At 44.1% G+C, this 13,095-nt stretch overlaps 1 protein-coding gene across 1 annotated transcript; it reads left to right on the forward strand.

Annotated features, from left to right (window-relative positions):
* Window positions 1-8,947: 8,947 nt before the first annotated feature.
* Window positions 8,948-10,775, forward strand: CCL13 (C-C motif chemokine ligand 13). The gene is made up of 3 exons (XM_005583425.5): window positions 8,948-9,070; window positions 9,945-10,059; window positions 10,500-10,775. The coding sequence occupies exons 1-3, from the start codon at window positions 8,995-8,997 to the stop codon at window positions 10,603-10,605; spliced, it is 297 nt and encodes a 98-aa protein (XP_005583482.1). The 5' UTR covers window positions 8,948-8,994; the 3' UTR covers window positions 10,606-10,775.
* The last annotated feature ends 2,320 nt before the right edge of the window (window positions 10,776-13,095 follow it).

Consider the following 13,095-nt stretch of genomic DNA (forward strand, 5'->3'; position numbering starts at 1 on the left):
TTTGGGAAGTCTTCATAAATGAGACATGATTTATACCAGGTCTCAAATGATTCCTGTTTGGGAAGGAATTACAGGTTGATGGAATATTATAAGCAATGCATATAGTGATGGGATATTATAAGAAGTGCAGGTGGTATGAAGGAAGAAGTAAGGAAATGGTCTTGTAATGTTTTCATGGTCAATGTATGGGCTTTTCTCTCCCGGCATCCCAATGGAAGTCTCCTCTTCTTCTGCAGGCTTGCCTTTCTGGAGAGACTCAGCTCTGGAGGCTGAACATATTGATTCGTGCTGGCTCCCTCCCCTTTTCAGTAGCCACTCCAGCGGTCAGACATGTTTCCTATAAAATGAAAAGTCTGCACCATTGTGGTGCTCCTCAGAACCTTAACAAGTGAGATGAGATGAAGAGGGAAAAATAAAGGCACAAGGTGCCCCAGCTCTGCTTCACTGAGCAGTTTTAGTTCTAATCTGTTACGTCATAACTTACCAATAAGTTACTCCTTGAGAACAGACTTTAAAAGGCAAACGAATCTCTGAAAATCACAACGTTGCATGCATTTGCCAACACTATTATGTTACTCTTTAAGATTGTGGGCACTAAGATTGCCCAGTAGTATCGTGGGCAGAAGGCAGGATGCTTGGGTTCTAAGATTCTACAGCAACATAAAGATTCTAAAATAATAGGATTCTGTAGATCTCGAAGACTTCTGTTATATAAAAATTATTGGATTGGGAAACAGCTGGCTGAACTTCTACTCTAGACATAACTGCATTACTAACATAGGACCTTCATAAGTTCTCACTGTGACTAGTGAACCAGGGTAGACTTTCAGGTCTTCATAGAATATCATCCATCCATTCAGAGCCATCAGCAAATAATCCCAGAAGGTCTCTATTTTTTTCCCCAGTACAGAGTCACCCTGATTTTTTGCAGCAGATTCTTCTAGAAAAGGCATGGAAGAAGATTTATAATATTAGATCTATGAATTGCCAGATTAAGCAAAAATATTGCAAGAGGCATATCTATGCTAAAAAAAAAAAAAAAAAAAAAAAAAAAAAAAAAAAAAAGTCACTCCCTGTTTATTTGAAAGTTACATTTAACCAAGTGCCCTGTATTTCATCTGGCAATCCAGCATTGCAGGGCTCTTCCTCAAAAAGACCTGGCCTGCCCATCCATCAAGAGACTTCAGGTCTATAAACTGGCTTAGATCTGATACCTGGGTAAGAGATATGAGCATTTTCTACAGGGATTTATACTAGCTTTCTGCCCACTAGAATTTTCTACCTAAAGTCAAGAAGCACCTTAGTAAGCATCTCATCTATCTCATTTCTAGGGATTCCATAGTCATAGCCACAAATCCCTGCCAATCAAAGCACTCAGATTACAACTGCGCCCCTGTAGCTTCTTGGGGTAATTGTGCCCACTCTGTCTCTGCTGTTTAACAAGCACCATCGCCTGGCTTTTGTTGCTCCTGGAACCCGTTTCTCCCACTGAGATCAGCAACCCCAGTCTCATAGCAGCAGTAGTTCTCCAAGAGTGGTCCCCAGACAAGCATCATCAGAATCACCTGAGAACTTGTTAGAAATACACAATTTTGGCACTGTGCTAAGAACTCTCCATGTATTATCTTATTGACTCTCCCAACATCGCAATGAGATAGCGATTACCAAACAGTTTCCTCAGAGGCTCAGAGAGGGAAGCAATTTGCTGTGAATCACATAACCAGTAAATGATGGATATAAAACTTGAACTCATGCCTAACCGCAGATTCCAGGCTCCTAAACACATTCTTCTACGTCATATTAAGTCCTGAATCACAGGAAAGGACAAACAGGAGATTTTACAGCTGGGAAGATTTGAATGTCCCCTCACTCACCCAGTTTATAGGAAAGTTTGGGGCATATGTGTGTGAGTCAATTGTAAGAGTGTTAGACTGAGAAAAATAACATATAGGGTTCAATTGCCCAAATTCAGAATTTAATGTACTTTAATTTAATGCACAAGTACCTGGAAGGGATGTTAATGGTCAGCTAGACTGGCTAATTGAAGTCTAGACTTAAAAAGAAGTCTAAGAGAAGGAGGCAGAGCAAGATGGCTGAATAGAAGCTTCCATTGATCATCCTCCCTGCAGGAACACCAAATTGGACACCTATCTACACACAAAAAGCACCTCCATAAGAACCAAAATTAGTAAGTTATCACAGTACCTGGTTTTAACTTCATATCACTGAAAGAGGCACTGAAGAGAGTCGGACAGACAATCTCAAATTGCCAACACCAACCCTCACCTATCTCTTGGCAGTGGCTGCATGGAGTGGAAAGAAAATGTGTGTGTTTGGGGGATGGAAAGTGCAGTGATTGGGGGACTTGCACTGGAACTCAGTGCTGCCAACACCAGGTAGAACTCAGCCAGCACCCACAAAGGGAGCATTTAGACCTGCCCTGGCCAGAGAAGAATTATCTGTGCCAGTAGTTGGAACATTAATTCTGGCAAGCCTTGCCACCATGGCCTAAATTGCTCTGGCTAAATTGTTCTAAATAAACTTGGAAGGCAGTCTAGGCCACAAGGACTGCACTTCCTAGGCAAGTTCTAGTGCTGTGAACTGGTGGGCGGCATGCAACCTAGTGAGACACCAGCTGGGGCAGCCAAGGGAGTGCTTATGTTACCCCTCCCCAACCCCACGTGGCACAGCTTGCAGCTCTGAAAGAGACCCCTTCTTTTCACTTGTAAAGAGAGTGATTAAAAAAAAAAGTTGTCTTACAAGTTGGATGCTAAATAGCTCAGCTGCAGTAGGAAGCCACAGTAAGGCATCCGGAAGGGTTGTGAGGCCCCCATTCCAGGGCCTAGCTCCAGGATAGTTCCAGATATACCCTGCAGCAGAAGGGAATCCACTACCTTGAAGGGAAGGACCCAATCCTGGCAGGATTCATCACCTGTTGACTAAAGAGCCCTGGGGCACTGAATAACAAGCAGCCATAATCAGGTAGTACATGCTATAGGCCTTGGGTGAGACTCTGAGACATACTAGCTTCAGGTGTGACCCAGCACATTCCCAGATATGACAGCTACAAGGAGAGGCCCCCTTGCTTGAGAAAAACAGAGAGAAGAGTAAAGAGGACTTTGTCTTGAGTTTAGCAGCTCAACTACAGTAGAGAAGAGCACCAAGTGGGTTTTGGAGTCCCCAGTTCCAGGCCTTGGCTCTTGTACAGTGTCTCTGGACCTACCTTGGGCCAGAGGGGAGCCCATTGCCCTAAAGAGTGAGTCCCAGGCCTGGCAGCATTCACCACAAGTTGACCAAAGAGCTCTTAGACCTCAAATGAACATTGGAGGTACCCTGGCAGTACTGCTTATGGGCCTGTGGTGGTGGTGGTGAACATGAGGAGAGACTCCTCTACACGGGGAAAGGGAAGGAAGGGGTGGAAAGAACTTCATTTTGTGACTTAGGTGCCAGCTCAGCCACAGTGGAACAGAGCAACAGGTATATTTCTAAGGTTTCTGACTCCAGACCCTGGCTCCTGGACAGCATCTCTGGACCTGCCTAAGGCCTGGAAGAATTTACTGCCCTTAAGGGAAGGACATAAACCTGGCTGGCTTCACCACATGCTAATTGTAGAGCCCTAGGGCCTTGAGTGAACATAGCCAGTAGTCAGCTAGCGGTTCCAGTTGGCCCTGGGAAAGACCAAGTACTATACGGGTTTTAGGTCCAATCCAGTTCAGTCCCAGTAGTGGTGGCCACAGGGGTAGTTGCATAACCTCTCTTCCAGCTCCAGGCATCTAGCACAGAGAGAGATACTCTGTTTGTTTGGGACAAAATAAGAAAAAAGAACAAGGGTTTCTGCCTGGTAGTCCAGAGAATTCTTCTGGATTTTACCCAAGACCACCAAAGTGGTACACAGAAAAACACAGAATAACATTGTAATTGGTGTATAAACTGTGCATAAGTTAAGTAGAAAGACAAAAAGATGAACTCATCCAAATATCTGCAACAACTTTTGAAGACACAGATAGTACAATAAAATATAAACAGAAATGACAAAAAGTTAAAAAGTGAGGAGAGGAAGTTAAAATGTATAAGTTGTATCAGTTTTCTCTTTGTTTATGTAATCAGCATTAAATTGTAATCAATTTTTAAAAAATGGGTTATAAGACATTATCTGCAACTCTCATGGTAACCTCAAATCTAAAAACACACAACAGATACACAAAAAACAAAAAGCAAGAAATTAAATGATACCACTAGAGAAAATAATCTTCACCAAAAGGAAGATAGGAAGGAAGGAAAGAAGGAAGAGAAGACCAGAAAACAAATAACAAAATGGCAGGAGTAAGTCCTTACTTATTAATAATAACATTAAAGGTAAATAGACTAAACTCTCTAATCAAAAGACATAAAATATGGCTAAAAGGATGAAAGAGCAAGACCTGATGATCTGTTGCCCACAAGAAACGCATTTTACCTATAAAGGCACACAAAGACTGAAAACAAAAGGGATGCAAAAAGATACTCCAAGCAAATGGAAACCAAAAAAGAGCAGGCGTGGCTATACTAATATCAGACAAAATAAATTTCAAGACAAAAACCATAAAAGAAGAGACAGAAGGAGTTATTGTATAGTGATAAAGGGGTCAATTTAGCAAGAGGATATAACAATGATAAATATATAGGCACCCAACACTGGAGCACCCAGATATATAAAGCAAATATCTTTAGAGCTAAAGAGAGAGATAGACTCCAACAGGATAACAGCTGGATAATTTAACACCCCACTTTCAGACACTGAAACAGATCATCCAGACTGAAAATCAACAAAGAAACATCAGACTTAATCTGCACTATAGACCAAATGGATCTAATAGATATTTACAAAACATTTAATCCAACAGCTGCAAAATACACATTTTTCTCCTCAGCACATAGATCATTCTCAAGAATATGTCAGATGTTAAGCCACAAAACAAGTCTTAAAACATTCAAAAAATTGAAATAATATCAAGTAACTTCTCTGAACACAATGGAATAAAACTAGCAGTTGATAACAAGAGGAATTTTGGAAACTCTACAAACACATGGAATGTAAACAATATGCTCCTGAATGACTAGTTGGTCAATGAAGAGATTAAAAGAGAAATTGAAACATTTCTTGAAACAAATGATGATGGAAACACAATATACCAAAACCTATGGGTTACAGCAAAAGCAGTGCTAAGAGATTAATTTGTAGCTCTAAGTGCCTACATCAAAAAAGAAGCAAACCTTCAAATAAACAACCTGACAATAAATGCTTGAAGCAATGGATATTCCATTTACTCTGATGTAGTTATTACACATTGCATGCCTGCATCAAAATATCTCATGTAACCCATAAAAATACACACCTACAATGTACTCACAAAAATTAAAAATTAAAAAATAAGAAGCCTGCAGTTAATGAAGTTGAAATTCCAGAAATTCGCTGGAATGCTAGGAAAGAATCCAGAGACTCAGGGAAGTGGATCTGTTGGAATGGATCTAGTCTATCTATGTGCAAGCAGCTGGGAGGCCCAGGGGGATATTCCCTTCAATCGAGGTATTAAGAAATGTTTCAATGTGATTGTGGGAGGAGGGCAGGATGCTTAAGAGCTCTGTAGGGGCTATTCTTTATAAATCAGTGATGACAGTAGGGCGTGCTACAATCCCATAGTTCTCAAATTTTTGTGTATTTCAGGATCACCTGGCAGGCTTGTTAAAGCAGTCTGCCATGTTACTACTGGTGGTAATTAAAGTAATCATGATGTCGACAGATCCTATTCCTGTGCCCCTTTCCATGGTGCACCTAAAATATATGAGCAACCCAATCACAGAATCCCATTTGGAAGTTCTATTTTATGGGGCCAATTCAATGTCAGTAAGTGTCCTAGCAAGAAATAGGTAACACTTAAAATGGAAGACTTGGAGAAAGGTTTCGTAAAGAAGCTATTTACAAAGGCGTAAGTGAGTGAAGAGAGACCACAGGGGTGTTTAGCATCCTTAGGCTATTAAGAACATGGTTAGACTGCAAAAATTTCTCCCTTTCTGTAGGATGTCTGTTCACTCTAATGATAGCTTCTTTTGCTGTGCAGAAGCTCTTTAGTTTAATTACATCCCATTTGTCAATTTTTGCTTTTGTTGCAATTGCTTTTGACATTTTCATCATGAAATCTTTTCCTGTGCCTATGTTTTGAATGGTATTGCCTGGATTTTCTTCTAGGGTTTTTATAGTTTGGGGTTTTACATTTAAGTCTTCAATCCATCTTGATTTCATTTTTGTATGAGGTATAAGGAAGGGGTCCAGTTTCAATGTTCTGCCTGTGGCTAGCCAGTTTTCCCAGCACCACTTATTAAATAAGGAATCCTTTCCCCATTGCTTATTTTTGTCAGGTTTGTCAAAGATTAGATGGTTGTAGATGTGTGGTCTTATTTCTGAGATCTCTATTCCGTTCCATTGGTCTATGTGTCTGTTTTTGTACCAGTACCATGCTGTTTTGGTTACTATAGCCTTGTAGTATAGTTCAGAGCTGGGTAGCGTGATACCTCCAGCTGTGTTCTTTTTGTTTAAGATTGTCTTGGCTATTCCACTGTGGCTTGTCAGGGGTGAGAGGAGGGAGAGCATCAGGATAAATAGCTAATGTAGGTGGAGCTTATTACTTGGATGATGGGTTGATAGGTGCAGCAAACCACCATGGCACATGTTTACCTATGTAACAGACCTGTACATCCTGCACACATATCCAGGAACTTAAAATAAAATAAAATATTTTTTAAAAGAACATGATTATACTCCTACAACTAAAAAAAAGAAAGAACAGGGGGTAACTCAGCAAACCTGGATAGGAGAGTCATAGAGAAACCACCCTGAAAGAAGTTAAAACCATTAGTTGAGGGATATATCCAGGTTGAGGAACACAGGGAGACAACATAGGAAGAAGAACCTCAACTTAACTCTTCTCCCTGCTCTAATGTCCTCAGAAGCTCCCTTGTGCCTAAACCCATTCAGAAGCTAGAAGACCAGCAACCTTACTGATGTGACCCACCAAGACTGGTTTCCTAAGGCAGAGAATAGAATGGAAAAGAATGGAATGTGTGTCTGAAAGGACAAACTTGTAATACCCTTTTCTCATGTGGGTCTTGACACATTTTTGTGTCAAAGTTAGGTAGGACTTAAAATGAACTGAGTGATGTACAATCTTCTGATATTCTCTAGAAGTGATTGCACAAGATTGAAATGATTGCTTCCTTCAATGCTTGGAGGAATTAGCTGTTCATGCCCTTTGAGCCCAGAGAATGTTTTGTGGGAAGACTTTCAATTCCTGATTCCTTTTCTTTAATAGCTTTAGAATGACTCTCTATTTTTTATTTGTTTGTGCACCTTGGTGAGTTAGATTTTTGAGAAATTCATCCATTTCCTCTAAATTAAATTCCTGGCATAAGGTTCTTGTTATTTTCTTTTTGGTGTCTGCAGACTCTGCAACTGATTATATGTACCTTTTCCTTTTTTCTTTTTTCTTTTCTTTTCTTTTTTTTTTTTTTTTCTGGGACAGAGTCTCACTGTCACCCAGACTGGGTTGCAGTGGTACAATCTTGGCTCACTGCAACCTCTGCCTCCCAGGTTCAAGCAATTCTCCTGCCTCAGCCACCCAAGTAGCTGGGATTACAGGCATGTGCCACCATGCCTGGGTAATTTTTCTTTTTTTTTTTTTTTTTTTTAGTAGAGACAGGGTTTTACCATGTTGTCCAGGCTGCTCTAGAACTCTTGACCTAAAGTGATCCCCCTGGCCTCGGCCCCTTTTTTTCTTTTTTTTCATGGTCAGTTCAGGAGAGTTTTAGCTTCATTATAGGCTACAGAACCAACTTTCAGCTTCATCTATCCTTTCTAATATTTACTGTTTCCTATTTCTCTAATCCTAGCTGTTTATTTCTTCCCTCTACTTTCCCTGGGCTTATTTTGCTAGAGTGGAATGCAGAGGGACGAGTATTCCAGGAAGGCACAAAAATTGTGCCAAGTCTTGGAGCTAGGGATGAGTGGGGAAGGGACATGTTCAACCATTCTAAGCCATTCCCTCCCCAACTCCAGCTCCCAAGTATGTGCCCCTCACAGGAAGAGCCCAGGAATGGGCCAAACACCTAACTTCTTTGCTCTGAGGACCACCCCAACCCTCCCATCAACAGCTCCAGAAACCCAATGGTCCTTCCTGGAAACAGGGGGCTCGCATCAGTCAGAGGTGTTTGAACCATGTCCCTCTGGGCCTGAGGGGCAGAAGGGGTCATATTATGGAATGTAAGGAGCCCCTGTCATCAGAAACTGACTTAATCTGTTTCAGATATTAGACTTCCACATAAAAGTTGACTTGGAAAAAGACTTCTGCAGCTAAACGAAAGTTTGAAACTACCTTGGTGATAAAATATAAGCAGACTAGCTTTCTCTTCTAGCTTTCCTGCTCATTTCCCAGAAGACTTTGGTCAAGTTATTTAATCTCTTTGCATCCATTTCCTCATCTATGAAATGGGCATGATCATAATGGTACGTACCTCCTCAAACTAAATGTATAACATGAACAGAGTCCTTAGCATAGCACTCTTTTCTCTACAGGAGTTAATTTTCATTGTTTTTCTTTTTTCTGCTAGAGAAAGTAAGCAGAAAACAGCTCCTTGGATGGCTTCCCATGGTGAGTGGCTGGGGCACATCTGTGTCCCTTTTTCCTCTCTGGCTCCTTGTGGCCTGGATAGCCAGAAGGAAGCCATGCCATGCTGCTTCAGCCCTCAGCTTCCCTCTTGCATTTCCTAAAAAAGTTTTTGGTGCCCAGCTCCAGCTCAGCAGATTCAGGATCCCCCTTCATCATGACTTGGTCAACACCCTACTCAGGCCAAGGTCCTCTGAGAGCTCCAAGCCTCCCCACTCCCTATAAAAGGCAGGCAGAACAGCCAGAGGAGCAGAGAGGCAAAGAAACATTGTGAAATCTCCATCTCTTACCCTTCAACATGAAAGTCTCTGCAGCGCTTCTGTGCCTGCTGCTTATAACAGCAGCTTTCAATCCCCAGGGACTTGCTCAGCCAGGTGAGTCACCATCACCTCCCCTCTCCCTCTCTTTCCCTCTGTTTCTCTCTTCAAGGAAGACCTAAGCCCAAGTGCTCCCACTTTTTTTTTTTTTTAGATCGAGTCTCATTCTGTTGCCCAGGCTGGAGTGCATGGGTGAGATCTTGGCTCACTGCAACCTTCGCTTCCCAGGTTCAAGCGATTCTCTTGCCTCAGCCTTCTGAGTAGCTGGGATTACAGGCACCCGCTACCACGTGCAGCTAATTTTTGTATTTTTAGTAGAGAAGGGGTTTCATTATGTGGGCCAGGCTGGTCTCAAACTCTTGACCTCAAGTGATCCTCCCGTCTCGGCCTCCCAAAGTGCTGGGATTACAGGCGTGAGCAGCCATGCCCAGCCAAGTGCCCCACTTCTAAGCCCACCAGAATAGTAAGGCTCCTCAGGTTCACTTTAACATCTAATTTTAAAGATAGAAAGCTGAAGCCCATGTTGGAGACAGAAGGGACCCTACCCGCCCACCTCCAGGTTATCCCAGAGCAAGAATGAAACCTAAGCTTCTGACTCCAAATTTAGGGCCTTTTCTTTGACCTCATCTGATTTTCCCAAACTCTGCACATCTGGGACCACACCCAGTACCTTTCCCACTGGCCTTGCCCGTGGCCTCCCCCTAGATGGCAGTGACATGTCCTCACCATGCAGCTGAGCCTTTGAGATCCTGAGGCCCATGTCACAGGTCCCACCTCACCTCGGGGTCTAGGGCGGGAGCGCTGGGCTTGGAGGTGGATAAGATCTACTTCTTCCTCTTTATTTTGCATCCCATACAGATGCTCCCTGCTGTATTCAAGCTGAGAAAAGCCTAAAATATTCTCAAAGCTTTTTATTTGTAACTATTTCTAGATGCACTCAACGTCCCATCCACTTGCTGCTTCACATTTAGCAGTAAGAAGATCTCCTTGCAGAGGTTGAAGAGCTATCGGATCACCACCAGCCGGTGTCCCCAGAAGGCTGTCATGTGGGTAGAAAAGTCCCTGCTCACCTGGCTCCTCCCCAACCCCACATTCCCCAGTCCAAAATTCTGCCCCAGGAGACAGACATCAGACTGACCTGGGATCTTACTCAGGATGAGATCTAACCAGACTATGTGATGCAAATCCTCCTATTTTGGCTGCACAACAGACCCGAAGACGGCCTATAATTTCCCATGCCCTGCTTGCTGGATGGGCACCAGGCCACACCCTTTAGCAGATGCCAAGATCAGTTTCCCAGGGGCAGCAAGAGCACTGGTTGCCTCCAGAGACCCCTTCTGTCCACACACCTCCTACTTCCTGTCCCACAGGGGTGTCTCTTCACCTGTAGCAGGTGGGTCAGGCAGGTTTAGAGCCCAGTGTGTCATCTCCTAGGTAAACCCTCAAAGGGTTCCATCTAACTGCCCCAGCTTTCCTTCCTCCACAGCTTCAGAACCAAACTGGGCAAGGAGATGTGTGCTGACCCAAAGGAGAAGTGGGTCCAGAATTGTATGAAGCACCTGGGCCAGAAAGCTCACACGCTGAAGACTTGAACTCTGCTACCCCCACTGAAATCAAGCGGGAGTATGTGAAATGACTTTTCCATTCTCCTCCAGCCTCCTCTTCTATACTTTGGAATATTTCTACCATAATTTTCAAATCGGATGCATTCTGTTTTGTGATTCAAAATGTACTATGTGTTAAGTAATATTGGCTATTATATGACTTGTTGCTGGTTTGGAGTTTATTTGGGTATTGGTGATCTTTTTTAAAGGAAGGTGTTGAGCAAGTTGGTTGCTGTCTGTAAGCCCCCTTCCCTTCCACTGTGAGCTGCTAGCAGTGGGTTTCTCTTTGGCTCCCAGAGGTTGAGAGCGTGCCTGTGGGAGTCATGGACATGAAGGGATGCTGCAATGTAGGGAGGCGATGCATCCTCCCAATGTAGGGAGGTGAATGTGAGGCGTTGCTAAATATGTTATTGTGGAAAGATGAATGCAATGGTAGGACTGCTGACATTTTACAAAAAATACACTTTATTTAAAATCTCTTACACAGTGGTGTTTTCTTCAGAAGTGACTTCCAACCAGTAGGAGCTCTAGGAGGTGTGGGTGGATGACAGAGCATGCCAGTGGATGGCGGATGTACACAGGCCCTGGCCGTGAGGCTAGCCTGGCTCATCTGAGTTTCAGGGAGAGCCTGCCTCACCAGCCCAGGCTGTTCTGGAACAATGGCTCCAGTCCTCAGCATGGGCGCTCCTGGCTTGCAACTCATGAGTTTCATATTCAGTTAATTTCTTTCTTTAAAATCATACTCCTGCCAAAAGTAAACCCCTCCCTTCCCCTCTAGTCTCCCACCCCAATCTATGCCTCCCCACTCGAAGCAGCAAGTGATTCAGACTTCATGTGCACCTGACACCCAGAGGGAAACCAGATGACCAAGTCCTAGTGAGCCTCAGGCTTGGTAGGGAAGAGGGCACTTGGTCCGAACAGACCTTAGAGGATGGGAAAGTGTGGTCATAGCAAAGATTCTTTTAGGGGAGGTCCAAGAGGGCAATGTGGGGAGAGGGCCTGGGAGGAATATCCCCAAACGGTCAGATTTGGGTTTCCAGAGTGTAAAAGTTGGAGACATGTAGAAAGGAAAGATGAGGGCAGGTTCTAGAGGAATTAGAATATCAGGGTGGGGAATTTAGACTCAGTTCTGAAGGCAGGAGGAAGGTGTGAAGGTTTTTGAGTTATCCAGAGGGAAGAATGGATGCCAGGAAGAGTAGCTTTTGGCTGTGGATAAGATGGAGTTGAGAAGGGAGGGCTGAAAACAGCCTACTGCAAGAGAAAATAGGGGCTGAAGGGCAGTCATGGGGGTGGAAGAGAGGAGGCAGATAAAGAAGACGGCCAGATGTGTGATGGGGGGCAGTCATAAGGGCTGAGGAAGGGCAGTCATGGGGGTGGAGGAGAGGAAACAGATTAAGAAGACTGGGCCAGATGTGTGACTTGTTGAATGGGGAATGAGGGAAACACAGCATGAGACCTTTGTCCTCTAAAAGTGACCTTTAAAGGTAAAGGTGTGCCAACCCCAAGACCTAGAAATACTTCCTTCCTTGGCTATTCTTCCTTGAATCACACGTTGTACAAATTGGAGCTTGGGAATGTCCCTTTTAAGGCATCGGGCCTCCTCTTCCTATATGTCCACCGAGGGTTCTCCTGCTCTTCCCAAGACAGCCTCACTCCTCCAGATAAGCTGGGTGGGCATTTCAATCAGACTCGGAACCCACCCATGCCTGGACACCCACCGAGATCTTCCTCAAGGAGAGATTGGGCACTGCTGACAACAGCAGGGCCTGTCCCCCAGATCTGGTACCACGCTGCGTCAGGCAGTACACTTGGCAATTTGGGACACCTGGAGGAGTTATCCTGGGAGGCAACGGCCCTGGGCTCTAACACCAGATCTGCCCCTGAATTGCTGCGTCTCTCTTTAGCACTCAGTCACCTCATCTGTAAAATGGGTTTAGCAACATTTTACAGGCAGACAACCTCACATGATCCCCTCCAGCTAGGGCAGCTGTGATTTGGTGATAACATCACCCCCGGAGGCCGCTGGGCAGAGAAATGTTTCTATGTCTATCTGGGACCTTACCTGTTGTGTTGGACTCGTGTGTTGGTGCGTGTGTGTGTATGTGTGCGCCTGTGTGTGTGTGTGTGTGTGTATTTTTCTCTTCATAGGGAGAAGTGCCTTACTTGTTGTGTTGGACTCGTGTGTTGGTACATGTGTGTGTGTGCCTGTGTGTGTGTGTATGTGTATGTGTGTATTTTTCTCTTCTTACGGAGAAAGGTCTTGCACCCAGCTGTGAACCCCAACTTTCTGTTCCACTGTACCCCTCTTGGCAGCCAAATCTAGAGGCAGAGAATCTGCACCACCACCCCGAGTCAAAGCTTACCCCCCAGGACAAAGGCAGTCACTGAGAGGTACTGAGTCACTTATTAGCTCAGTTCCTCTGGCACCAGGTACAACATGTCTCCCTCCTCCTGCCCCATCCTTCTGCCCCTGGCTTC

This window comes from Macaca fascicularis, chromosome 16 (assembly GCF_037993035.2).
Source record: "Macaca fascicularis isolate 582-1 chromosome 16, T2T-MFA8v1.1".
NCBI lineage: Eukaryota > Metazoa > Chordata > Mammalia > Primates > Cercopithecidae > Macaca > Macaca fascicularis.

Excerpts from the sequence above, each read along its gene's own strand:
- CCL13 (XM_005583425.5), top strand. The coding sequence starts at position 8,995 with ATGAAAGTCTCTGCAGCGCTTCTGTGCCTGCTGCTTATAACAGCAGCT. Across the intron at positions 9,071-9,944 it reads CCAGGGACTTGCTCAGCCAG|ATGCACTCAACGTCCCATCC; the intron begins GTGAGTCACCAT and ends AACTATTTCTAG. Across the intron at positions 10,060-10,499 it reads TGTCCCCAGAAGGCTGTCAT|CTTCAGAACCAAACTGGGCA; the intron begins GTGGGTAGAAAA and ends CTTCCTCCACAG.